The following is a 26,375-nucleotide window of genomic DNA, read 5'->3' as shown; positions in this document are numbered from 1 at the left end:
CAGATAGATATATATATAACTATACATAGATACATATATATATAGATAGATATGCATCATAGGAGTGTGTATATATATATATATATATATGTATGTATATATATGTATTTATATAAATTACACACTCATGGTGCAGCTGCACTCTTTTTAACCACAGGAGGGTACTCTTGTACTACCATGTTCTAGCAGTTCAGTTACTAAAATAACTTGCAAATTGATTTCATACGGAGTGACTTGAAAATGAAAAACTTTGTATTAACCAAGTGTTAAATAATGAGAGAAATTCACTATTTAGGTCTGCAATATATAAATACTTAAACTACCTAAGCTAATGAAATTTGACAAAGAAGCAGTAACTTCATTAAATTAATCAGATAACAAGGTAGTTGCTCTTTACACACGTCATTGGTGTGTGCTGATGTCTTTGAAAGCTGCAAAAATGAGAATAAAAAAGTTTGCTTAATGCACTGGTTGCCACTACATCTATGAGACAGTAATCTGGAAGACTTTTGGACTTTATAACATTTGTTAATCATAAAACCATTTTTCCTGCTATTTTTTCCATAAGCTGGAAAGCTGACTGAATGTTTTCTTGATCATTTTCAATGATGCTAATGGAGATGAAAATATTTGCTGACTAGAAGCCACAAAATTGATTTGTCTCCCTAACTCCACATTTCCTGAGGAGGTCTTTAACAGAAGCATGATGGCTTTGTCTGAGCATCTTTTTAGAAGATGAAGTATTAAAAGACATTTGCTCTTTGTGAAAATAGAACCATTCTGAAAACTACATAGTTTTGGAAATTAATATGACCTTAAATATTTTTGAAAAGGCATGCACTGCTGCCCCTGTTGTAGCATTATTTTGCTTAGGGAGCAATCATTTTTACTAAGAAGAATGTTTAATTTATAGATTATTTTTTAAAATTATTTTTGCGTGTTTAATGGTGATGGTATGAGGATTGGTAACTCCTTGTTGTGGTTAACTCATAATTGAACATGGAAACACTACTTCATCTTCCTTTTTCAATTTCAAAAGTACCTGGAAATCCCCTTGGGATTATTGCCATAAAAACATGGATTTTGGGTGAAGAGCAGAGATTTGAGTCTTCCAAGCCTTTCAGGTATTTTTCAGTGTAGTGTGAGACTATGAGAGAATATTTTAAGTAGCACAGAAAATCTCTTTAAAATGATGATCTGCATACCACTTGTTGGTATTATTTCCTGAAAATTGTGTAGTTCTTCTCTAGGCATTTTAGTTAATTTGCAGTTTGAAAACCTGTGTTATTCAATGTCAATTTAAAAACCTTCAGTAGCATAAATTGAGCTGGAGAATTAGAAGACTCTTGGCTAATAGTAATTAATTTATGATGGCCCTTGTGCAGGAGGGTGAAATTTCTCTCTGTTGTGATGTTTATGTTATGTATAAATGTACAGTCATTGCATGATATTTTAATAATAAATGTGTTTAACTTCTGAAGGTGAGGGTGGTGAGATCATCTCCACCAAGTTCACAGTTCAAAGCCACATTTCAGGAGTCTTACCAGGTCTATAAACGTTACCAGATGGTCATTCACAAGGACCCACCTGATAAACCATCCATAAATCAGGTCAGGAGACCAAATTTAATTCTATGCAAAGCTTCCCCTCCATTTCAGGTGTCCTGTTTCTAGGAGAAACAAATGTGGATTTTATATCCATTGTATATTCCAGGAGCTTGTAAAATACTGTATCCAATAAAATCAACATCCTGAAAGTGCAAACTCTTGATACCTCTCTGTGAGTGCCACAGATATTTGGTTTTAGTTGCAGGCAGAGAAGTTCTGGATGCTGTTGGGTAAGAAATGGAGAGGGTGAGGCTCTTGGAGATAGAGATGGGCCTTAAAAATACAAATCCCATAAGAACTAAATCCAGCTGGACACTCAGCCTGGTAACTGCTCTCCTTGGCTTTGGTTTGAGTGTTTCCATAAAAAGGATACAATGATCAGGGCCAACATGTGAGCAAAAGTTTGTCACACACACAGATTGTTGGTTTAAGGTTCACCAGAATGAAATAATTCTCCTCAGTTTCAGTTTAAGCCTTTAAAAAGTAACCTGTGCACTCCATCTGAATTTATAATTTGTTGCTGCTTCCTGCAATGAACAGGTGGAGTATAAAAGTGAACTGTCAGATGTGTTACATCTCTATTCTAGAAGGAAAAAAAAATATATCATGAGTTTGGAGAAACAGTCTGAGTAGCAAGAACAAGTAATTGTTGAACCAGGGCAATCAATGAGTGATGTGCCATTAAAAACAAAACATTTTAAGAAGTCCTTGAGACTGTACAATAAAATGAAAATTTGTCGTTGATTGTTAGATATCAGTAAAAATAAGGGAGTTGTCTTATTATTTTTAAGGTAGAAAACTGACTTCAGAGGCTTTGAAGTGCATAGGAGGAGATCTTTCACTAGCCTGACCTTCAGAAGCAGATTATGTGATGCCATGCACTCAAAACAGAATGCTTCTATTTCCCTTGCTCTGAAGGTGAGGTTAGTACCTGTCTCCTTTGAGGACCCCCAGTTCAAATCATCCTTCAACCAATCTGCCACTTTATTTGCCAAGTATCAGATGTCTGTACACAAGGACACACCTTCTGACTGTGGGGAGAACGAGGTACAGTTCACTGCATGCACCTTTCTGCCAACAGCTTCTTCAGATGCACACCTAGATGCTGGGAAATGCTGGTCTAAATATGAAATCATTGAAATTGCCATTCCTGAGGGTTTTTTGATGGCAAAATCATCTCCTGCTTTAAAGTTCTTTGGTACCTTTTTTATGTTTCTTCCTAATTTTTTTGTGTTCTCGCTTAATTTAGCAAGTGAAGGTTTTAAAAATCTCAGTTTTATTCCCATTCCATTGCTAAGCACACTGCTCAGCTGGAACTCACCTTTACAGTAGGAATAGTGCAGAAATGTCTCACCAGTTGATCATTTGAGGTTTGATGAGAATATGTTGCATATGGATAAGCCCTGCTCCTAAAAGGGTGTTTACAGAGGATAATCCTAATCTAATAATTGAAAAATAATTAAAAATACTCGTGGGGTTCTGAACAAGCAGCAGTTCTCCATTTCTCTGCCAGGTGGCACAACCTCCTCATTGGCAGAATTAATGAAAATGCTACCTCAGATCTCTCTCTTCTATCTACTGCAGATGTGCAGCTTTATTATTGGTCAGCTAGTCAGGATTTTCTGTTCCTGAGAGTGAACTATCTGCAGAAGTGAAACCTTGTAAACTGGGGCTGCTTTCCAGGTAGAATTGTAAAACCACATCACAATTTTTGGCTTTAGTTCAAGAGTGTAAGGAGAGCTGGGTTTTATTTTTTTGTGAGATGTCTGTAATGCTGCTCTGAAAAGCCATAAAATCCATTTCACTTTGTTTAGTAAAATAATAGCTCTCATAACAGTAAGTAGTAGTCTCTACCCTTTTTATAATTGCTGGCCTAAGTGGGTTTAATTATAAAAATGTAAAAGTTGGAGGCATGCCAAGAGAGACAGAGCTATTTACTGGATTTGTACCCAGCATTACCTGGGCAGATTAGAGACTTGAATGTTCTGCTATGGTGGAAGCATTTCAGCATGGAAAGATGTGTTAGGGACTGTCAGGTTTCCACCTCCTGAAGGTGTAAAGGCTGTCCTGGGAATTGCTGTTGGAAGGAGATGGATTTCTGTTCACTGCTAATAGTTTAACAGATTTTTATCCTCTTTTTCCTTATTACTTGCCATAGGGGTTTCCCTGCTTTGCTTTAATCTCCTCTCTTTGGCCTCATGTTTGTGCAGGCTTAGAAAATTTCAAGGGAAACATAAAAACCTTCTCTGAAGCATCTACTGAATGTAAAAACTTGGTCTGATGCTGATGGGTTTGAATTTAGGTTCTTTTTCAGCCTTGGTAAATCATATTTTGTGTCCATGAGACTGCCTGGCCAAGAAGGTTTTTTTATTCACAGTTAGGAATTAACACTCTCCCTTCAGTCAACATTTTGTATTTGATCTCTGCAGGAAGTAAACTGAAGAATGTTTTACACAAAAATGTGTTTTCATGTAGTTTAGAATCCTTTTTTAATATTAAATTTGTGTGGGAAGAGTTATCTGAGTCACTTCTAAGGTACCAAGTAGGGTAAAACTGATCCAGATTACTGAGAGGAAGGGTAGAAAATGCTACTTGTAAGACCTCAAAACTTTTTCTGCTTCCTCTTTTTCAGACTTTTTAATATATCCTACAGACATTATGGGACCAAGGAGTTTTTTAAGCAAAGGGAATAAAATTCTCTCCTATACACAGGACCTTTTATCAGGATAGTAAGAAGTCTGCTTTGTGCTTTAAACTGGCAAATATCCAGGATTTTTTCACTTTTAATTTGTGCAAAATACTCTGTGAGGTTGTTGGGGTTTTTTGTTAGGGAGAGTGCTGCACACTTTTGTATTTGGAAAGTTTCTAGTTTAGAAAGAGTCTTTAGTTTTATATTAACACTTCATATTTAGAAACCTGCCTATATTTAAATGCAGAATCATACAAAGATTGTTATGGGACTATTAACAACTTCTTTTGGGAATATATTCTTAGATTGTTGGCATTACAATACACTATCTGTTGCTAGGCTAGTTTAATATTAACCTTATTATATTACAAAGCAATTCTGAGAAGCAATTTAGAGTTTTGGTGGTTATTTGAGAATAACACTAATGGGAAAAACTGTAAAAATGTTCACAAATAGTAACAAAAAATATTTGAACAGGGAAGGTGGTTATTGCACAGTGAGTGTGGAGAAGGCCTTTTTGTACCTCAGTAATGTAAATTCAGCTTTCCATCAGGAGTTTAAGTCAGAAGGGAGAGTAGAGGATTGTCAGGGCAGGGAATTGTGGAATTGAACTTGTGGGCACTCTGGTTAATGCCAGTTTGAGCCAGTGATAATTGGTGTTTTGGTGCCCTTCATGATGCTGAATCTCTTTACATTTTGCCTTTTCCTCCTTTCCTTCTTCTGCTTCCCTGCTGAAGACTGCACAGCACTAATTACAGTGTGTTCATTAAAATATGGGGATTTTGCTGGGGAGAATCCTGCAGCACACTGTGGTGATGCAGTACTGATTCCTGAGTGAGGCAGTGACTTCTGTTTGTTCTAATAAAAAGCAAGGTGGAAAGTTGTGAAATCAACTTTTCCCAAGTTCCAGACTTGTGATGAAACTTTGCTTTCATGGAAGCATCACCAAAATCTGTTCCTCTTTCTCTGGCAAGGAGAGGATTGGGTAAGGTAGAAATAGAGTGTCTCTCTGCCAAGTAGGTTAATATTCTAGGAGCAGTTTAAAGTATTCCCTTGCTCCTGGAATTAAAACCAATTTAGCTTGCAAGAGAAAAAAAAAATCAAATTGGTTTTTATCTTGGCATAGAAGCCACAACTATTTTCTGCATAGTCTTTTAAAATATTCATTATGGCATTTTCTTCTTAGTTGGTCTGGTACAAGTTGAATTTACCCTGGAAATCCTCTCACCCCTCTCAAGAACTTTTGATCACTTGCTGCAGGAATTCAGCTTCAAAACTGACCTGGCTGTGTCTGTGCTTTGGAGTGGAGTCAATTCCTGATGTTACACAAACTTGTTGGCACTGAAGAATGTTTCTGTCAGCATGTTTGTATTGTATGGAATTGGTGTCCTGAGGAAAAACATAGCAGGCAATTTTCATACTGGAGGTTTCTTTATAGTCCTTGCTCTTAAAAAGGCCTGAGGAAAAATTGATTTTTCACTTTTCCTCTGTGGGAGCACAAAACTTTATTCAGCTACTGTGTAAATGCATGAGCATCCACTGTTTGAGGAATATATGTATTTTTATTATAGTTGTTGGAGAAAATGAGATGAATTAGGGGGAGCCTGAACAGATTGTGAAGTTAAAGTATAAATAGCAATGAAGGAGTTCAGATAAAAAAATGGAAATTAGGAATCCCTGCCTATTGGAGAACTTTATCTAAGGCTGCTCTTGAATTAGCCAGTTTCTGAGCTGCTCATTTTTGGAAGCTGTTGAAACAATCTGGATTAGTGTTTGCCCCATTCTTTGCATTTCTTCTGTCCCTTTATGAAAATGTTTGATGTGGCTCTTTATCTCGGGTTCAAAATGATGGTCCCATTCCCAGTATAACAGAGCTGTCTTTTTCTTTTTTATTTTCAATGGCTTTGTTTTGTTGTTGTTTTGTTTTATTTTGTTTTGTTTTGTTGTTTTCTTGTTTGTTGGGTTGTTTTTAAAGCAGTGGAAGATATAATCATGCTTAGCATGAGGAGCTGTGTCTGTAACATACAAACCCCCCACAGATGTAATCAATTGCAAGGATTTATTTGTTTGGGTTATTTCCTGGCTGGTTATATTTATTTTGTGAAATGGGTCAAGCTGTAAGGAAAAGAAATTAAAATCATGAAAACTTAGAAAAACTGAGAAATGGAGACCTCTAATGAGCAGAGAGATGAGAGTAGGCTGAGCATCCTTATATTGAAATAACCTTGGGACCCTGTGGCATCAGTGAAAGATAAGCTGGAGCATAAATTATAGAGCTGATCAGCATATCAAGAGTAAAATAATTATGGAGGAAAATTATGTGGGTGAGGGTTTGTCCACCTTTTTTTTTTCATTTTTCATAAGAAAAATAGTAAATGCTAATACAACTTTGTTGTAATAATTCATGCACAGAGAAATAGGTAAATATGGATTTAGGGTCTGTTTTTAAAATTGAGAAACTTTTAATAGCCTTTGGTTATATTTCTGTGAGAAAATGTGTAGATTAATATATGGAAGGATGATCTGAGAATAAGAAAAATGGACTTGTGTCTTGTATAATCCCAAGATTTGGCTCTTTGGGTGATCCAATTCCACTGGATTTATGGAAGCTGTGTAATGGCTTGTCTGTGCTTTGCTAAGAGCAGTCCTTACCTGCAAATGTTGTAACTTTGCTCAGCACCAAAAATCCTGTTTCTGGGTAAGAAATGCAGGGAGGGCTGTGCAGAATACAAATCACCTGGAAGATGCTGTGATCCAGCTTCAGGATGATTTATAAAATACCCGGAGATAGGTATTTCAGAACATTTAGATCATTTCAGATAGATATTTCAGAACATTTAGATCATTTCAGATTGGTATTTCAGAACATTTAGATCATTTCAGATAGATATTTCAGAACATTTTGCCACCTGAATCTCTTGTGTTTTAAATGAAGAGATGTGATAAATGAAATTATAGGTGTGGAACTGTGGAGATCTGGATCAAAGATTTTACATGAAACAAATACAGCCAAAACATTTTTTAGTCTTTTCATGCCAAGGAGGAAATTTTTGATCCCAATGCAATAATCAATGGCTAATTTGGATAGAACAGAGGTGTCTTTAGCAATTCTTAATGAAGTATCATCTCATCAGAGGCATCACATTTCTGACCTCAAGTCTTTTTAGAGTCTTTGTCTTTAGGAAACCCAGCTGAAGTGTAACTGAAACAAGCTTATGTGGCAGCTACACAAGCTAGAAAACATTTCCATAAAAGATCATAAAAATTCTACAGTAGTTTCCAGAGAGAGCAGGAGTGAACAGTTTATTGCTATTGCTCCTGAAGGAAACGTTTTATTTAACTTTTCACAAGGGTTTCATAATGACAAACTTGTAGAAAAACAGTATCTGTCTGTTCCCTCTGTGAAAGTAGCTGGACTCTCTCTTTGCTTTGTGCTTAGCTAAATATTTGTCTTGGAAGAAAAGAATTTCAGAACACACAAAAGATACACTGTTTGAAAAGGTGCAAAAAATTACTGAAATACGTGGAGTGGGGTTTTTCTTTCACCCTCCCCCTTTATTTTTTTTTTCTAAATTGCTTCCCAGGAATCCACTTGAACCAATAGAAAAAACTGAGAAATGCCAAGGAGCACGTTCTGATCAGCTCCAACCTGGTATCAGCAGCCAGTTGGAAACTTTTAGGTCTCCCTAACCTACTTTCCTCTCTTATATTCCAGTGAGAGAATGCTGAAAAATCAATAGCCTTTGTGGTTATTTTTAGCTTTCTGTACATTTTTATTCAGCTCCTGGAAGCCATGGCAGAACACCTCACTGCAGTGAACTTGGATTTCACATCCTGGTAGCTCTGACTTCAGGACTTTGAATGAGTATTTCTATATCAGCCCAATTTCTTCTTTTTATTTGTGTGGCCCTTGTGACTGCAGTGCTGTGGATTCATGGATTTTGTCATGAAATATCTATAAAAGCAAAATGATTCAGACATCCAGACAATTAAATAACTTGTCCACAGTCATATCGTTTCAGTTCAGATTCTTTCTGCATCTCAGTTTATATTCTTCATTTTGCCAATGAGTTTTCTCAGTAAATCCATATATAATTAAATAATATTTACTATAATTCTGATAAACCTTCAGTATATGAGAGGAGATTTTTTTCTGAGCAAGAAAGCCATAGTGACTTTTATCACTCCATAAAGGAATTGGAACTGAAATAAATGTACAATATTTCATTAGTCCCATCCTTGCATTGAAAGCTACTTTTGAGACATGCATTTAAATTTTAAATCCCTCATTCCATTGTAAACTTTAAATCCTTCTTGCTACTTTTGAAGGCTCTTTCTTCACCTTTAGGTCTGTGAACATCTCTGAAACTCGGTTGTTTCTGCATGTCTGTATTTTTGTAAGCAGTTGCTGTAAATGCTAAATAGAGCCAGCCCTGGGATAAGTCTTTGATTCCTCTGCTGAACTCTAATTTATTGTCTGGTTCCAAGGTGGTTTGCATCATCTTTTCCAGTAAAAATGCTACATTTTGTCCTATTTTCCTGATTTCTACAGAAAGTTAAAGAATTTACTTCATTTTTCATCTCAATTTCATTGTATTTTCCTAGTGACTTTGTTTTTATTGTTTGGTTTGTTGTTTTCTTTTCTGTGGGAGAGGGTTGTTAGCAGCTGCTCCTTGCCTTACTGAAACACTGATTTATTTTTACTTTTTTACTGTGCAACTTTATGGTTAAGACTGATTCTGATCTGTTTTGGGTAAGGAAGATTATTTCAATTAAAATATGGCAGCACAGAAGCAAGAAGAAGATGCACTGGATTTGCAGGTTTTATGACTTGCCATCTTTATTTTTTTAGTTTCTTATGAGCCTTGGACCTCTGTGAAAAACAAAGCAAAAAAAAAAGTGACCAAAAAATAAAATTGGTTTATTTTAATCCTATTCAGAAATTGGATTTTAAAAACATAAAGAAGGAAGGCCCACATCCCGTATTCATTGCTTATCCTTCTGTATCCCAAAAAAAGGGCAAGTACTCAACTTTCCTTGGCAATGAATTGCAGATATGAGCAAACCCTTAATACTGTCAAAGGGGGGATGATAAATGAATGCTTTTTGTGGAATATCTCAGATAATTGTGCAGCTCCTGCTGCTGGCACCTGGAAGGTTCCTGAGGAGGACGTGGTGTCCTCCTGTGACATCAGGAGCATTTCCCTGCAGAAATCCTGAGCTGCCAGGTGAAACCCATTCCGGTTTAGCTCCTGAATCTCTTCCCCCTGTGCAAAGGGAGCAGGTGTTAACACTCTGCTTTATTGCCTCTTTTTAAAGCTCCTGCTCTACTCCAGCAAGAAACTTTGGGCTGAACCCAACCTGCTTTTTATTTTTCTGCCTTTTTTTCCTCCCTTTGATTTCATTCTCACTGATGTGTTTCTTCTTAGTTTTAATAATTATGTTGAAACTTACTCCCTGTTGTTGAGTTGATTCCTTCTGGCAGCTGTAATTAGCTTGCACCAAAGTAAAAATGATGTGGACTTCTTATATATTACAAAGCTTTTAAAAGTTATGTAAATCAGTTGGAAATTAAAATTAGAAAAGGGTGGCTTTGTGAAAGGAATTTGAATTGTGTTTGTGTGACACATTGAGTTATTTTACATACAACATCAGCTTTTGGCTGTATTTCCTTCATGCTTTATTGAATAAATTTTAATTGTGTTCATAGTAATCTTGCAGTGTTAGATGAGTTTGTTAATTTAGAAGCTGAATCTAATACTTTCTTTTTTACATAGATGTATAGATTAGTTTAAGAAAATTAAAATTATCTAACCTCTGAACTTCACCAGGTATCATCAGGTGAAATAATTTATAACAAGACTTGGGGTTTTTTTTCCCTTAACGTTGTGATACAAATTCAGGTGCAGTTCAGAGGTTTTTTTCCAGCAGCTGTAACAGCAGAAGTCATTAAACTTCAAAAGTTCCCCTTCACCCTCAGAGCCAAGGGACTGGGCAGCAGGGCCTGGAGAATTGATAAAACCATTTGAAAAGTGTTGTGGGCTCAGATTTCCCACCACAGGGTTTAGTTTGCACTGTACAGCTAAAGTTACAGATTCAGAACTATTGGGGGTCTTCTGACATGAAAATTAATTACACATGGTTTATTTTTTTTGAAACCTGCACTTTCTAAAACCACTGGCTGTAGGGATGGATACACTCATAGTGTAGGAATTTGTAATTGTATTTTTACTTCAGGAAAATAACTCAATTATTCAAAAATTTAATTATATTTTTTTTCTTTAAATATTATTGGTGTTTTTTCCCCTTATCCACCAAACCAAAATAATTCTACAATTTAATTAAGATACCACAGTAATTTGTTCTTCCAAACTGTGAGTAATTTAGAGTGATAGTGACTAGATCTGAAATAGGAAATGTACAATCCCCTGCCTTCACCATCACAATATGGAAATTCAGCGTTCTTCCATAATTTTTGTGTCCAGAGGTTTCCCATCAATCCATAGATCAGCAAGATGAGGCAGCAATAATCTCAGAACTTAATGGAATTCTTGACAACAAAATCTTGACAACAGTCAGGTTTTTGAAGGTGTCCATATGTATTCTTTTTATCTAAATTTTAATTAAAAATTCCTATTTACTATTATTTGCAGTGTGGGAACTGCTGATTTATTAAATGACCCAGCCATTACAAGAGGGGGGATTAAACTGTATCTTAAAGCAGTTATTTAACAAGGGAATGTTTGGAGTTAAACACATACCAGAACTCTGTAACCTCTTTAATGTGGACTCCACCAATAAGGAAGTGTTTGTATCAAATAAGTAAATGATAGTAAGTGAATAACTATTGTATTTTATTTCTCTAAGAATCTTGGACAAGCTCCAAATCATTAAAACATTGCCTTTTTGGGTAATTATCAGCAGCACATCATTTTGTATTGAGGCAAAAATCCAGGTTTGAAATGCTTGCACTTTCAGGAGGTTGATTTTCTTTCTTTTCTTTGCCCTTCCTCTTCTTTAAAATTAAAATGAGCTTGCTTTTAATTTTGAATGTAAATTAATCAATTTTTGTTGAGAGGTATGAGGGCCCCATGCTTTGGTGATAGGGGAGGTATCAGTGGAACAGTGGGAAAAGACTCCCTGTTGCAATGAGTCCCAGAGGAGATTAATGTGTAATTTAAAATAAAGGACACAGAAACAGACCTGTATTACTGGGGGACAATTCTCTCACATCACATTTTAAAAAACCATCTCCTGTTTTATAGAAAATAAAGTACTTTGCATAGTTAATTATTATGTCTATTTGTACTTCTAAACAGAATGTGAGAGTTGAAGGGTTTTAATGAAATTTCCATAAACAAAGTCTGATGATGCTTTTCAAATATATGTATTTGAAAGAGTATATTTAAATATTAATGTATCCTAATGCATTGCTGATGGTTTTCTTTCTTTCTGTGCTTTGCATGTTCTTGGGCACTGCTGAACCCACCTGGGTGCAGTTCACACGATTCCTCTGTGATTCCCCTCTGGAGGTATGTGTTCACTCAGGATGGGAGTTTGGAAATGAATGTATTTCATTTATTTTGATTAATGAATGTATTAGTGTCCTCTATGTTGTCTGTAGACAGCCTGCCATGGTTAGAGGTGGTGGAGGTGGCTGGCACAGAATTCCTGTCTGGTAAGGAAGGTTCTGCTGTGTTTCCGAAGGAGCCTGAAGACTCCTTTGCTGGGTAAAAAGCTCCCTCTGAATTTCACAGCACTGCATTTAAAAATTGAAGCACAAAAGGCCGTGTCTTTCATGGTTTTTGATTTATTTCTATAGAAGAAAAGAATGAATTACTAAATAACTTGCTAAACTTGTATTTGACTATAATCTGAGGTAGAAGTTGAGGAGAGATGCTGTTCCTTCATTTCAAGTGAGCAAACTGCCATGGAATCCTTGCAGTGTCTCTCTTGTTAGTCTCAAAGAGCTCAGGACAGCGTGCCTGCAATGAAATTGTCAGGTTCTAGTAATTACACTGGTAATTTGATCTGTCGCACTTTGAGTGAATCCATGTGTGCAGAGTTTGTTGCTTTTCTCTGCTGAGCCCACTGGCCTTTGCATTCCTGAAAGCTGAAGAGTAATAGAGCTCATTAGACTTTATAGGAAAAGGGCTTTTATCACCTCATCAACTCGTGCACCAGACTGCCATTATATTCTTAATTTTGTATGGCTACGTACATGTTGATGCACACTACCCTGCCAGCTTTATACCCGTATTGTTTCTTACAGACACTTTTTATTGACATTTCCAAGCTTGAATTAAATTTTGTGTGGCACCACTACAGATGTCTTCAATTAGATGAAGTTAAATAAAAGGGGTTATGTATCAGAGGCCAAGGGATTCTTGAAATTCTTTATTCTGAAACAGTTGCCACAAGCAAATCTAGCAGTGTGTAGTCTGTTTACTCTTTTCAACAAAAATAATTTAAAATAAAATTTAAACCTTACATGTTTTCAATTTGTAATTTTTGGAGTTTTTAATGTTATCGTTAGCTGCAAATAGTATGAACACCCAAACTCTTCCTGTCTTTTTTATTTCCTCATTTTATTATCCAGTTTAGTTTCTGTTTTGGCTACGGGCTCTGGCAGAAAAAATGAATGCTTTAAAGAAAAGATACAGTATGAAGTAGCAGAAAACGAGGCAGTTTTCTAGCAGTAAACAGCATAATGTAAAGTGAATTGTTTGAGGTGTTTTTTACTTTATCCTTTGATTTTAGAGGCTGCATTTAACCATTTTAACTGCATTTTAGCAGTTCCCACAGGCAGATGTGGAATGGTGGTCATGGTTCAGCACAGGGGAGCAGCCTGCAGGACTCTGTGGGCTGGGACTCTGCTATTGCCAAGGTGGGGGATTCCTGGAGAAAGTTCCAGGGGAAATCCAGACTGTTCAGGGTGATTCACCTTGGTTTTGGTGCTCAGTGAGCGAGGGGGATGTCAGGGACCAGTTGTGTCATCTCAGTGTTTGTCCTGCCCAATTGCTCCATCTTGTCCTGAAATAGCAGCTGGAAGGAGCCTCAGCCCTTGGATGGACCATGGTGTTAGGCAGTTCAGGGATAATTTTGTTTTATTCTCTAATTGCTGCTTGGATTTTTTAGTTTTCATCTTTACTGATGTTAAGCATTAAACTGACAATTTTCTAAAACTGTTGTCAAAATCTTCTCTTTGAGAGAGCTGCTGATTTATGCCCATTGTTTTGGGTGTGCCTATAGCAATATGTTTTCCAGCATATGGATGGGTTTATGAACATTTGGTATCTCCTCTGCCTTTTTGATCACTCAGTATTACAGGATCTTTCTGGAGCTATTTACATTCAGTTCTTTCTTAACCCTCCTGAATACTTCAAAATCCTCATCTTGGTTTGCTGCAGCATCATTCAGTCCTCACTGGAGAATGTGATAGATCCAGCAGGATGGAAAGTGATCTGGTTTCTGTTATGCAAATGATCATTTGTTCTCATTAACCATGCTGAGATGCTTTTGGATTCTGAAGAACTGAAAGATGTTTGTGAATCTCAGTCTTTCCTCTTCAAAAAGCACATCAGCCTCTGATTTGCATTGTTTTGTTTATTGATATGTTTTAATTTTCAGGAGAACTAATAAGTGGGAGCATTACAAGCCTGTAATTCCCAGGATCATCTTGTTATAAAATGATTTTTGACTCAAATTTGATGCAGTGTAGCTCAAATTCTAGACTTTTCTAGTCAGGCGCAGAATGTGGCTCTGTAAGGAGTGTCCTACCAATCCCTAATGGGAGTAGGACAGAGCTCTGGAAAAGAAATGTGTTGCTAACCAAGACATAGAAATCCAGGCAGGTTTCTGTGTGTGCCATTGGGAAAGGAACTGCTGGAATTAATCACTTTGCTTATTTGGCAAATAATTTCCACTGGAGCAGAGAACTCAAGGGTTTCCTGGCTTTTTTTTTTTTTTTTTCTTTGATAGCATAAATTTAATATCTTCCTCTTCCCACAGCAGAAGGTAAAATGGAAAAGTAGAAAACAAGAAATTTCATTAGTTTCTTGAGAAATTTCATGAACCTCCCAGAGAAAAATAATCATGCATTGTACAGGCAGGACACATTTTTGGTAATTATAATATAGAAATTTTTGTAATTATTATAATAAGCAAAATACCAGTTAATATTAAAGTAAAAGAATTACCAATGTGCTTTGAGGAAATTCTAGTGCTCTCACCATCATTGAAGTTCAATTATGAGCAGTTACTACACTGAAGTACTAATTGGGCAATATATAATGACAGTTCTGTTAAATATTTAAATTTTAATAATGGGTTATAAAATGTGAGCAATGAAATGTGTTCATGGGATCATTAGCTAGCAGGATATGAAGACAGGTAGAATGAACATGGAATAAGTTGTATTTTTTTCTGCATGACAGTGTGAACATTGGAGAGAAAATTGTGGCTTCCATTTTGTCCTGGATTTTTTCAATATCATCAGATTCTAATAATTCATTATATTGAAGTAGGACTATAAACTGTTAATTTTAAATACTTTGGTCCTTCTGGATTGATTCCAGGGCTAGTGTATAATTTTGGGTAGATAAGATAAGCCCTTTCTGGTGGGGCATGCTCCCCTGATGTCACTGGTGTATTTTCCATCACCCTCGACAGACACAGTCCCAGTGGAGATGTCAGTGGTGTGAAATCCTGAAGCCTGCTGCAGGAAAATGTTTCCTATTCTAGACCTGGTTCAGGTCAAATTGCCTGGATAGTGCACAGGAAATCGAGTTAAAGGAGCCAAGTATTCATTGAGGAATGGGAGCAAATGGAATACCGACAAGCATTACAAAGGATTACATTGTATGAGAATTTTTGAAGGTGGAGGGAAACCTTACTCTTTTAAAAATGTTATTTGCTTAATGTAACAGAGATCCCTGTCTGTTTTGCCTGAAATCAGTGCTGTGCTCATTATGTTTGTTCCAGAACATAGACTCTCTTATGTTCCTGACATTTCACTGTAATTGCATTAGTGAAATAACTGCAGATTGTGCTTTAGCAAAAGTTTTAACTGATGTTAATGCTCAGTTTGCAGAGGTCCAGTGACCAAATCCATGTGCTGCTCTTTGGAGCTTTGGGGTCATACACAGACATTTATTTAAGTTCAGAAGAGCTTGCTTTAGTGAAAATCTTTTCCATGGTGGCTTAGACTATCTTCTTTAGCATTCATTAAATCCTATATGATGAATTTTTGACTAAGAAAGAAAATCTGTTTTAACTGAAGCTTACTTAAGCAAGTCTGTGTTCTATTACCAGCTACATCTCCCTGTGGCTTTGAGATGTTTCATTTTTCTGTCACTGACTGCGCTCTGAGAAGGGAACTTAACCTGTGCTGAGAAACCCTTAGAGAACATCTTTTGCCTGAAAATGTTACCACTGACCATGTGATTTCCTTTGGCTCTGCTGAAAAGCTGATGCTACTGAATGAAACCATAACTGCTGGATAAGTGGGCTTTACCTGAACAAGAAAAGCTGAGTTTAATGTGCTATATCTGGATTTAATGTTCTCACACACTGCAGATGGAGCTCTCAAATGTTTTCATCATTTCACTTTTAGAGTAGTTGTAGCTCCACACTTAGTTTGATGGTATATAACTATATAAAAATTCAAACATACTGTTATATGACCTTTATTTTGGGGCTTGCTGGTTGGGTAAAACAGTTGAAATGATTTTTGCTCACGTGATTGATTTCTTTTGACACATGTGGTACCAATTAGAGTAACTTCTCCTGCCTATCATCTCTTCAATCAGGGCTACTGTATCAAAATACTTGATTAAACCCACCTTCTGCTGATGTAATGCAAAACAGTTGGAAATAGCAGGCAATATTGTCAGATTTATTGAGTGAGAAGCAGCTTTCTGAAGACCTGGCAATGCAGTGAAAAACATGACTAGATGGATAATTAAGTTGAGCACAGTGGAATTCAGGATTAAAGTAAACTTGACGTGGGAGAAAATGGCATGCCAGAGTTGCTTGTGTAATACAGTTTAAATTAGGGAGATCATTTTCTTCTTAACTTCAAGCATCAGTTTCTGGCTCGAGGTGCTTTACCCCATCCAGAGTCAAACTTCAGTGCACATCCAAAACCACAGCACACAACAATAGCAATCCCTTGGTGCTCCTGCAGGATTTGTGCTCATGTGGGCTGACAAAGAAGAGGTTCCACAGATTTTGTTGCCACACAGTTTCAGGTTCTTGGATAAAAGGTGTTTTGTTATAGAGAGTAAACATCTCATAAAGAGTGGGCTGCTCAGTTTTTTTTATAAATGGTCATCTGAAATAAATTCAATTGCCACTCTGAGGAAATAAATTTCTATGCTGAAAGTGTTTCCAGTGCTTGGGGACGTGGAGGAGAGAACCTGGAGGTCCTTGCTGTGACAGGGACTGTTGGAAGCACCAGGTTTGCATGTAATCATTCATTAATCACTTGAAAAATCATGTTGGTTTGTCCTGTCAGTACTATAAGTGCAGGATGGCAGAGGCTATTTCAGATTCACGTTGGGATGTGTTATATATGGGTTATACCCACTGTGACAACAGCAAAGGGCACAAAAGTTCCAGTAATAACATTGTTTTCCCTGCTTTTCAAATGCCTTTTTTCCTTTTTTTTCTAAATACAGGTGGCCAGCAAAAGTTTTTACAGTATTTACTTAGGTGTTGAAATTCTCTTTAGGATTGTTTTCATACTAAGTTAATTCCTCTCTTGTTCTTAGGCAGAGCATGCCCCAAACGGACCAGAGTGTGGCTATGGCTCCTTCCACCAGCAGTACTGGCTGGATGGGAAGATCATTGCTGTTGGTGTCATTGATATCCTGCCCTACTGTGTGTCCTCAGTCTATCTGTACTACGACCCAGACTTCTCTTTCTTATCTTTGGGAGTCTACTCTGCGTTACGGTAAGAGAACGTTTTCCTTATCTGGATGGAATTAATACTTGTTTCTAAACTTGGAGTTTTATTTTTAGTATGAATATATACTAGTAACACTAGTTTTAGCAAAATAGTTGTGGGGTTGGTTGCCTTCCAGGTAAATTTTTAATTGTCATCCTTGACTAGGGATGTATCCTTCTAGTTAGCTAAATACTTTTACAGGTTAAGAAAACACACAGAAACGAAATGCCTCGTTTTTATTGCCACTGAAAATAATTTAATATTGCTTGGTTTCAGCAGGAAAAGCCCTTTTTTTTTTTTTTTTGTCTGAACAGAAATAATTTTTCCTTTGACCTTTTTCTAAGCCCAGTTACCAAATGAAATTAATCACTTTTATAGTTTTATGCACATTGAGATCATAAATAACAGAGTACCCAAAAAGTATTGTCTACTGAATTAGTGCTCTCCTGCTGTACTAGCACTATGTATATTTTTCAGGTATGTTAATCTCATTATCTTTCTCTTCAGAAAGCCTGATGGAGAGAGTAATCCTATGAATTTTAAAGCTTTAAATTAACTATCCAGCATGGTCTTGTAAAACAGTAGGAATTGTGGGTATTGCTTTTCACTGTGAACAAAACTTGTATGTGAAATTGCAAGTTACCGCTTTTCTTCCACGGGCAATTTTATGATTCCATTGTTACTATAAGTGAAAAATATCCACCCTAAATTAGTGGAAATACTTGTGTAACTCTATTTTTTCCTTACCTTTTTTGCTTCTGTGTTTATATGAAAGAAGTTGGCCACAGACAAATGTGGTGTTCTCATGAGCAGCTGGGTTTGAGCCTCGTGCCAGACACGTCTGTGTACAAGTCTGAGTGTGAGAAGCTGTACATGAATCTTTTCACCTGTGGGGATTTGCACTGCACAATGTCAGGTGCAAAAGGAGCCCTGGAATTGGGAGATCCAGCTTTCCCCTTTCTCCAAGGGCTCCTTCTCTCTCTTGCTCAGGGTCACTCTCCAGGGTGGGTAAATTGCATACCTTGAGCTGCGTGAAGCACAAACAGCACTTTTAGGAAACTTCTTACCACAATTAGTTCATAAACCTTTTCTATAATTAATAAACCACATGCAATTTAATATCTCAAAGGTCTAATCTGAATTTGATTAGATTTGGATTAGGATCTGATAATTTTATAGAATTAATCAGAATTAACAAATGTGGAAAAACATTGGAACTCCTATAACTTAGAATTGATCTTTTTTTCTCTTAATGGTTTAGATTTTTAGAACTATTCCATTACAAATATCAGATACTTGAAATTAGAATAATATTTTCCTTGCAAGATGAACATATAAAATACTAAGTCCTCCTAAGAATTATTTTCTAGTATTTGTAATATCACATTACTTTATGTAATAATAAACTGACATAATCCATGCTTATGAATTCTTTAAATGATTTTAAATTTTTTACATCATAAATTTAAAGGTTTGTAGCTGCACCATGAGTGCATGGCTCAGCTTGTGAAAAAGCAGCTTGTAAATTCTGCAGCATTTAAGGCAATAAAAATGAGTTCCCAACAGTCTTGGAGGGAGCCAACCTCGTTCTTCTTTCAAAAAGGGGAAGAAAAATGTTGAGTTAGGGAGGACTTAGGAAGCTGCAAAGGAATCTGATACCTTCAAAGCTGTTGCCAATTTTACTCCAAGGAGGTTGGACTGCATTGCTGTCACTTCCACTTCGTGGCACTCTGAGAATTGTTGCTGCTGAGTTGTAGAAAGGATGGGATTTGAGCATCATTGGAAATATGTAGGCATGTAAGTAGAGAGCAAGGGGAGAAGAAACTGCTTGGAAATGCCAGTCTTGCCACAGGAAAAAAAATCACGAAATACTGAGTAACAGTAATTTAATTTTAAGGGATAAATTGCCTCCAGTGTTTGTAGATGCTTCCTACATGAATGTACTCATGTCTTGGATCAGAGAATAGTTTGTGTTGGAAGAGAGCTTTTAAAGATCATCTATTCCACCTCCCCTGCAGTGAGCAGGGACATCTTCTTATCCCTTTGACACAAAGTAAAACCAGCATCCTTTTTTTATCCAGTTTGTTACAGGAGTGATCTACACAGATAGAAATGCTGCAAAAATGATCATTTATAGAGGAAGCACTGGCTGAGTCTTTGTGGTAACAGTGCTTTCCTTGTGCCAGTAAAATAAAAAGCAAACTTTTTTTGGAATAAATTGATATTTTTCTCTCAGGATAAATGAGAAAATCATACTAACAAACATGGGATGGGTAAAAATACCTTTTTGCATAAAGATGGATGTTTTTACATGCAAATTGCTGGAGCATAAATGATAGAACAAACAAGAGACTTATTGAAGCTTATTTTTCAAAAATACCCTGATGTTTTCCTGAGCCTTGTTAACCAGTAGAATTCCAGAATACCAGTAGGTTTCTGTAGAATTCCAATGTACACAAATATTGATAAGAAACATTAAACAGAGGGTCTTAATAGTAATTTCTATTTAGATATCAAATCAGACAGTTGGCAGACTAAAACACAAAAATGAAAGTATTTTTAAGCCTGACATGGTGTGGTGCATTTTGATGATTTGTTTGTTAGGTTTTCAAGTAATAATTTTCAGTTTATTATGTTTGGGATTTTTAAAAACATTAGTTTGGAGTTTATGCTGCTAATTTTATAGAAGTCTAGTACTTTTATAAGTCCTAGATTAAGAGACAGCTGTAAAATATTTCAATATGAAGAGGTAAAATGCCTTTAAGAATTGTATTCAAATGTAATTAGTCTTTTCTTTCCCCTCCCAGGGAAATTGCTTTTACCAGACAGCTTTGTGTAAAAGCTCCTGATCTCTGTTTTTATTATATGGGTTTCTACATTCATTCATGCCCCAAAATGAGATACAAGGTAAAGTGTGTTTTCACTTATTTCCTTTGTGTGCTGTTATTCAAAGCTTTCGACAGTGTTCATAGTAATATAATATTTTGTAATTGTCACTTTGCATTTTAATGTAGACTTTATATGGTTAAATTTGAATGCTGGTTATTATTTAACTTGGCTTAGGGATTTTTTTTCCCAATTTAGTTGCATGTGCTGTTTATTACATCTTGGCTTAAGAGAGGTTTTCAAGGCTGTCAGATAATGTTTGTCATTTGGTTACCTGGCTATCTCATGTTTACAGTGTCTCCTTCATACACTAAAATTCTCCCTTTTTGAGGCTGGCATATTTGTACCTGTTGCTTAGTGACTCCAGGCAGTGATAAGATGTTTTCTTGGGCTTGGCTGGGTTTTGCTTTTTATTTTTTGTTAGAGGCTCTCCCCATGAAACCAGTGAGAAGTTTGGTGAGCAGAGATTCTGAGGCAGAGCAGATTTTGAGGAGGGGATCAGGAAAACCCAAGAACATTTACAGAAACCACTCTGGATGCCTTGTAACCCCTGGTGGCTTCACCTTTGTTCAGACCTCAGTGCCTAAGAATGTCTCTTTTGTGGTTTTAGATCTTGTGAATGTGGTAGCTTTTCTCTTTAAATGCATCATTGCTTTTGGATATTAATTTCAGAGTAATGAACATTGATAGCAATTGCTGAACACTTATACATAACCATTTTTATCTGTTAATAATCTGGAAAGATAAAAAATTCACAAAATCTAGAAAAAGAGGCAAAGTGTTTTCATTTCCTTTTTTTCCCCTCTCAAAATGTGCTAAAAATCTGCAGCGTTTTCAAATGGCCAAAAACTATGAGGCTCATTAAAGTGATGGTTTTGAAGGAATTTCAGCTTGATTATGGCCTGCACTACTGGTGACCTTGAGAATTGTTTTCTGAAAATAAGAAATCCCTCTGGTTTTGGTAGATTATGTGTTTGTGTGTGTGTGTGTGTCCCCTTGGCCAATTTGAATTTTTATGTCCATCTGCTGGCCAAACAAAAAGAATATTAAGTTTGATGGAAGAAGATGGGTGAGTTGGAAAAATCTGCCCTCTCTCATCTGAATAATCTTAAAGGCTGTCACACAGCTTGAAACAAAGGTTTTGATTACTTTATCTGCTCTTTGGGGATATTTAGAAGTTTGGGGTGATTTGTTTATGTTGAGACTGCAATTTAACATCCCTTGTCTCTTTTACAACCTGCATGGTACAAGACTTGTAAAATGAGTGGATGTTATTTACCAGGGCACTTAAAAAACAAATGTGGCAATAATAGCAAAAAAAACCCCAAAAATCCCATTTCTGAAAGATATCATGGTTAAGAAACTTTTGGGTTCAGCTGCTTATAGTGCTGTGCTAAAAAAATGAACTTTGTGTATGTGGATTAAATGAAGCTCATACATCAGGCACTGCATTAAAGGAACCACTCTACATTTGTATTATTTATTGCAATGTTTTGTTGAGCCTGTGCTGCAATTTGAAAATGATTGCATCAAGAATACAACACTCCCACAATGCTTCTAGATTTCATTCTTAAATAATGGAAATTGATTAAATTGTAGTGGGAGTATTTTACTTTTTGTTTCCTTCACAAAAGCTCCTTTTCTTCCCTTGCTTAGAATTAATGACTATTTGATATGACTGTGATTTGGTAGAATATACATTTTAGTCTTCCAGAAACCTAGACAAGTCAATGTGTTGGGTAATTAAAGCTGGAGCAGGGACTGGGGAGGATAAGAAGAAAAGCCTGTACCTGTGTGATTAGAACTCGCAAAATGCTCTCTGCTGGGACAGCAGTAATCCAATAAATGAATTGCAAGGGCCTTTGTTCTAGTTTATATTTCCTTTCCTGGATGCATTTGTTTGAGAAGTAGACAAAAGGAATGAAATTGAAAATCAGGTTGACATTAATTCTGTAGTTCCACTTTTCCCTCACTGAAACAGAACACCAGAACCAAATTATCAGGCTAAGCTCTGAAATGCATCTGGATAATGCTGCTGCTCCTGTAAGTGATTGGGAGTGGTGAGGTAGGGTGGGGAAGTTCTGACTTTGCAGATTAAGTAATTTCAGTAGTGCTTGGCTGACTTGGAGGCATTTAACATTAAAGACTTGGCTTTATTGCAGTTTAATAGAGAAGTTAGAGGCTCCCTTCCCTTAATGATGCTGCTGTAGAGGAGTGACAGGCTGTGGGTGACTGATGTGAAACTGGTGTCAGGTAAAGAAAGAGAAGGAGCTGGAAAGCCATCCACTGGGTTTCTAGCCTTTTTCTTGTAATTTTATTTGCAAATTCTTTGTTTTGGGACCTTCAGAAAGGGAGGCTGACCACAGGAACAATTCTCTGTATGAGAAGTGTCTTATGTGAACACAGAATTTACTTACAGTGAAGGCAAAGATTTGGGGGATATTATTGGGGTCAGTGTGTGACCATTTCCTCTGCAGGGTTCTCTTCCCACAACTGGTACAATTTGGTGTATGAATATGGGGTAATCCAGTGGAAGATATGAGGCCTGAAAGTCCTGGAAGCAGATCCCAGAGCTGGGGTTCCTCTGGCACAGAGACAGAGTTGGAGAATTCTGGATTCTCAGGCAGGAAGATGAATGGTTAGAGTATCAGCTAACCCATGGATCAGACATAATTACAGAGGGTTTTAAAATAAAGCTCCCTTTTGACTCACTGTTCCCATTCCTTTTGTTCCCCAGCAGCCAACATTGATTGCAATGTGATTTTGGAACAGTGGATTCCCTGTGAAATTTCTTTTAAGATAGGGGAAGGGATTCCATTGCAAAATTAGAATATCTTTTAGTTCCCAGCCCCTCTCTGATTTGTTCCCATGTATAGGTTAATATTTACAAACTAGTAAAATAAAATCTACATTAAATTGAGACAAAAAGATTCCTGTAGTCCTATTATGTTAATATGGAAAAATCCAGTGAAAAACCTTAAGCAATGGCTTTGTTCCATTTTTTCTGTGTAGGTTAGGGTAATACAAGATTTAAATGGTTCTCTGAAGAAATTCACAACCTTGTGGGAAACCTTCTCAGGCTCTGTTAGATGTGGTGGTTCTCACATTGGAAAATAGGCTCCTGGAAAATTTTCCAAGAGTCATAAGATGCAAAGTCTTTTTCCTAATGCATTTTGGAGTGTGTGATGAAGTTTTAAGCATAAAGTATTTTACTTGAAAATGAGGTTGGTCTCAGGGTTGCTTCTCATGTGTTTAAGTCCTGTCTGTGTGGTTGTTAATGTTTTCAGTTAAATGCAATAATTTGCAAGCATATTTATGGAATTACACAAATAAAAGAAGCACCTTTAGCAAACAGCCATGTCAGAGAAATGCTTGAGAGGACCTGGGATTTTTCTTCCTGGATTAATATTCTGTCTGTTTTATGCTGCATCCTTCAAGTAAAAAATGCCACTCTGTGGCTCTATGTTACTAAATTCACATTTTCCAATCACTTCTGAACTCTTTAAGGTCCTTTCTGTTCTTTCCATTGCAGTCCTTTCGCACTGATTTTGAGTCTCATGGTGAGTGACATTGGATAGATTTTGAGGTTTCTGGTATAAATAATCAGTGTGTTTGCTGCCTTGCATTAGCCATTTGGCCTCAGTTGACCTTAAATCCCTTTCTCCTCTAAGTTCTTGTGCTGGGAAGGATTTGGTGGCATTTTTCTATGTGAGTTTCCTTAGTTCTGGGTTTTGTGAGGCTTTCTCCGTGTTGGGATATGCATAGATCTTGTGAATGTAGTGCCTTTTCTCTTTAAAGATATCATTACTTTTGGATGATACAATTTCAGAGTAGTGAACATTGATAGCAATTTGCTGAACACTTACACCTGACCATTTCTATCTGTTAATAATGTGGAAAAATATAAAGATAGAAAGTTGGAGCATGGATCATGCCTTGTTTGGGTCAAGGATGTGCTTCCCCTGGAGGCCACCCCACTGGTGCTGGTAAATAACTCTCAGAGCACTTGGAAGTGCACAGCAGATTTAATGTCTTTGTGCTCTCTTATTTCTGTGTGCCATTTTAAGGCCATTCTATGATGTGAAGAGGTGTTTTGACTGAAACCTTTATCCAGACTTGTATGGAGGCCAAAGTAAATGGAATTATTTCAAACAGTCTCCTTTGGTATCAAGTCATGGCCAGACTTCAGATAGATGGAATACTAGAAAGGGCTCTGAAATGTCAGAAAAGAAACAAAAGGCTGATTCAACTGTGATTAATCATTCTTAAACTAAATACCTCAGACTGATTGTGGTTGTGAGTGGTGCCCCTGGAATTTTATGGCACTTGAGAGCCAATTTCTTTGGCTGCTTTCAGGAATTTCAGCATCACTCCTCGTGCAGCAGTGAAATGCATCCAGGGGTGTCCTGCATGTCCACATCCACGAGATCCACAGGAGCCTGGCTCATCTTCCCCTGCCCAGACTCTTTCACCATGTCCCACTGTGGAATTTAGTTAATGTTTTCAGTAAGCTCAGATTTGCTGTGTGAAGTGAAATTGTGAGGGAAGGAGATTTAATGTGATCCTCTGGGATTTTGGGGGGTGTAAGCACATGCTTGTTATGGTTCTGCCACTGACCAGCAAAAAGCTTTGCTAAATGTGTCATTAGTTCCACATAAAAAGAGTTGGTCCTTTCATACCTTCATGTGTCATCTTTTTATTCTTATTATCATCTTTATTGTTCTTTTTTATTCTTTATTATTTTATTCTTTTTAGATATAAAAAGAATATCTTTTCTCATTGGTCTTACTATTTACTTTAAAATAGGAAAAATATTATTAGCTTGGAGTAGTTTGGAGGACTGGAGTTGCCCTGAAACTAGTGACTTTTCCAGGATTTATTTTGTAAGTTTGTAGGAATAAATCTACATTGCAATTAGCACAAAACAACTTTTTATGTAAACAGGTCATAAAGAGTCAACTAAATATCCTGAAGAGTCAGTGCTTGTTATAGAGTGCCAGGTTGTTGCTTGCAGCACCATTTGATAATAAAGAAGTGAAGTACCTGCATTGTAAAACCATTATTTAAGAAAGCAATAAAAGTTTTGGCAACACAGTGGTTTTGGGCTTTTTTTGGCAGGATCATTAAAAACAAACAGCAAATAATAAAGACAAAAAGATACAGTAGTAAAGTGCTGAGAATGATAAGCTGCACAAGTGAGGAGGTAATTCCTGCTTTTGTGTCTTATTAACATCATTTTTATCCTCCTCCTGCCTTCCTTCTGTTTTCTCCCTGGACTTGCCTGGGATCCTCCTCTGCATCAGCAGCTAAAATTGAACATTGATTTCTTCAGAGCTCTGGCCTTACCCAGCTGCTCCTTCTGAGGGGCTGGGTCAGTGCCTGAAGAGAGACTCCTGAATTCTGCTGCAGTTTGGGCGTTAAAACCCAAAGGGATTTTGAGAAAAGTCTTTTAGAGTGACCAGAACTTCCAGAAGGATTTTGCATGATTGACTTGATGTTCATGTGTTAAATGTGAAAATCAAGCTGCTTTAATGTTCATTCAAGGTTTATCTGCTGCAAAAAGTCCTTATCTCTCTACTTGTATTTTATCACATATGTTTGATTAGGAGGAATGTCTGGTTTTTGGATGTCAGAAAGCAGGTGCTCTTTTCAGGATTGCAGAGTCCCTTAAAATCTTTTTTCTTTTTATTTCTTCCTTCCATAAAAGCATTTTCCTTTCACCTTTCCTTATCTGAAAGCCTGCACCAAATAAATGGAACTTAACATGTTGAAAGAAACAACTGTGAGAATGTGGGACAGAATAAAAACACCATGGGTGAAAAATTATTAGTTCTTTAGTTATTGATGTCATGCTAGTGATGAATATTTAAAATCTTTTCTCCTTTACTTTTAACAGCTTCTTACAAAGTGTTTGAGGTTTGTTTTCTTCTTCAAGACACTTGTAGAGAGGTTGTGAAAACCACATTATTATTAGCATCAGCAAGCAGGAATAAAGAGATTCTCCATTCTGGATAGCAACAGCCATAAGTGAATGCTGACAGGGGATTTCTACTGAAAATGTAATTATGTAAAGCAGAATATCAGTCTCTGTGTATATTTCCATGTTTTCATAGCAGGTAAAGATAATGAATGCAATTACTCAATTGCTTCTTTATTTTTTCTCCTAAGCTGTTGTTTTTTACTGTGTATAATTGGTAAATTATTACAGTTGTTCCTCAGTCCAGGTGTTGAGGCTGTGCTGAAT

General features: G+C 36.7%; 1 protein-coding gene across 6 annotated transcripts in view; it reads left to right on the top strand.

Moving 5' to 3' along the window:
• The window catches only part of ATE1 (arginyltransferase 1), a 67,712-nt gene that overhangs the window by 6,305 nt on the left and 35,032 nt on the right, over positions 1-26,375 (top strand). For 2 of the 6 annotated variants that reach the window (XM_058810486.1, XM_058810481.1), the window contains exons 7-10: positions 2,526-2,654; positions 11,796-11,828; positions 17,070-17,251; positions 20,053-20,152. In XM_058810486.1, coding sequence (XP_058666469.1) covers positions 2,526-2,654; positions 11,796-11,828; positions 17,070-17,251; positions 20,053-20,152 — 444 coding nt within the window. Of the gene's footprint in view, positions 1-1,481; positions 1,611-2,525; positions 2,655-11,795; positions 11,829-17,069; positions 17,252-20,052; positions 20,153-26,375 lie in introns of all 6 variants that reach the window. The other 4 variants (XM_058810483.1, XM_058810480.1, XM_058810484.1 and 1 more) reach the window with 3 other exon arrangements.

The sequence above is a fragment of the Ammospiza caudacuta genome, chromosome 9 (genome assembly GCF_027887145.1).
Source record: "Ammospiza caudacuta isolate bAmmCau1 chromosome 9, bAmmCau1.pri, whole genome shotgun sequence".
NCBI classification, from domain to species: Eukaryota; Metazoa; Chordata; class Aves; order Passeriformes; family Passerellidae; genus Ammospiza; species Ammospiza caudacuta.
This window is presented reverse-complemented; position numbering and strand designations above follow the sequence as displayed.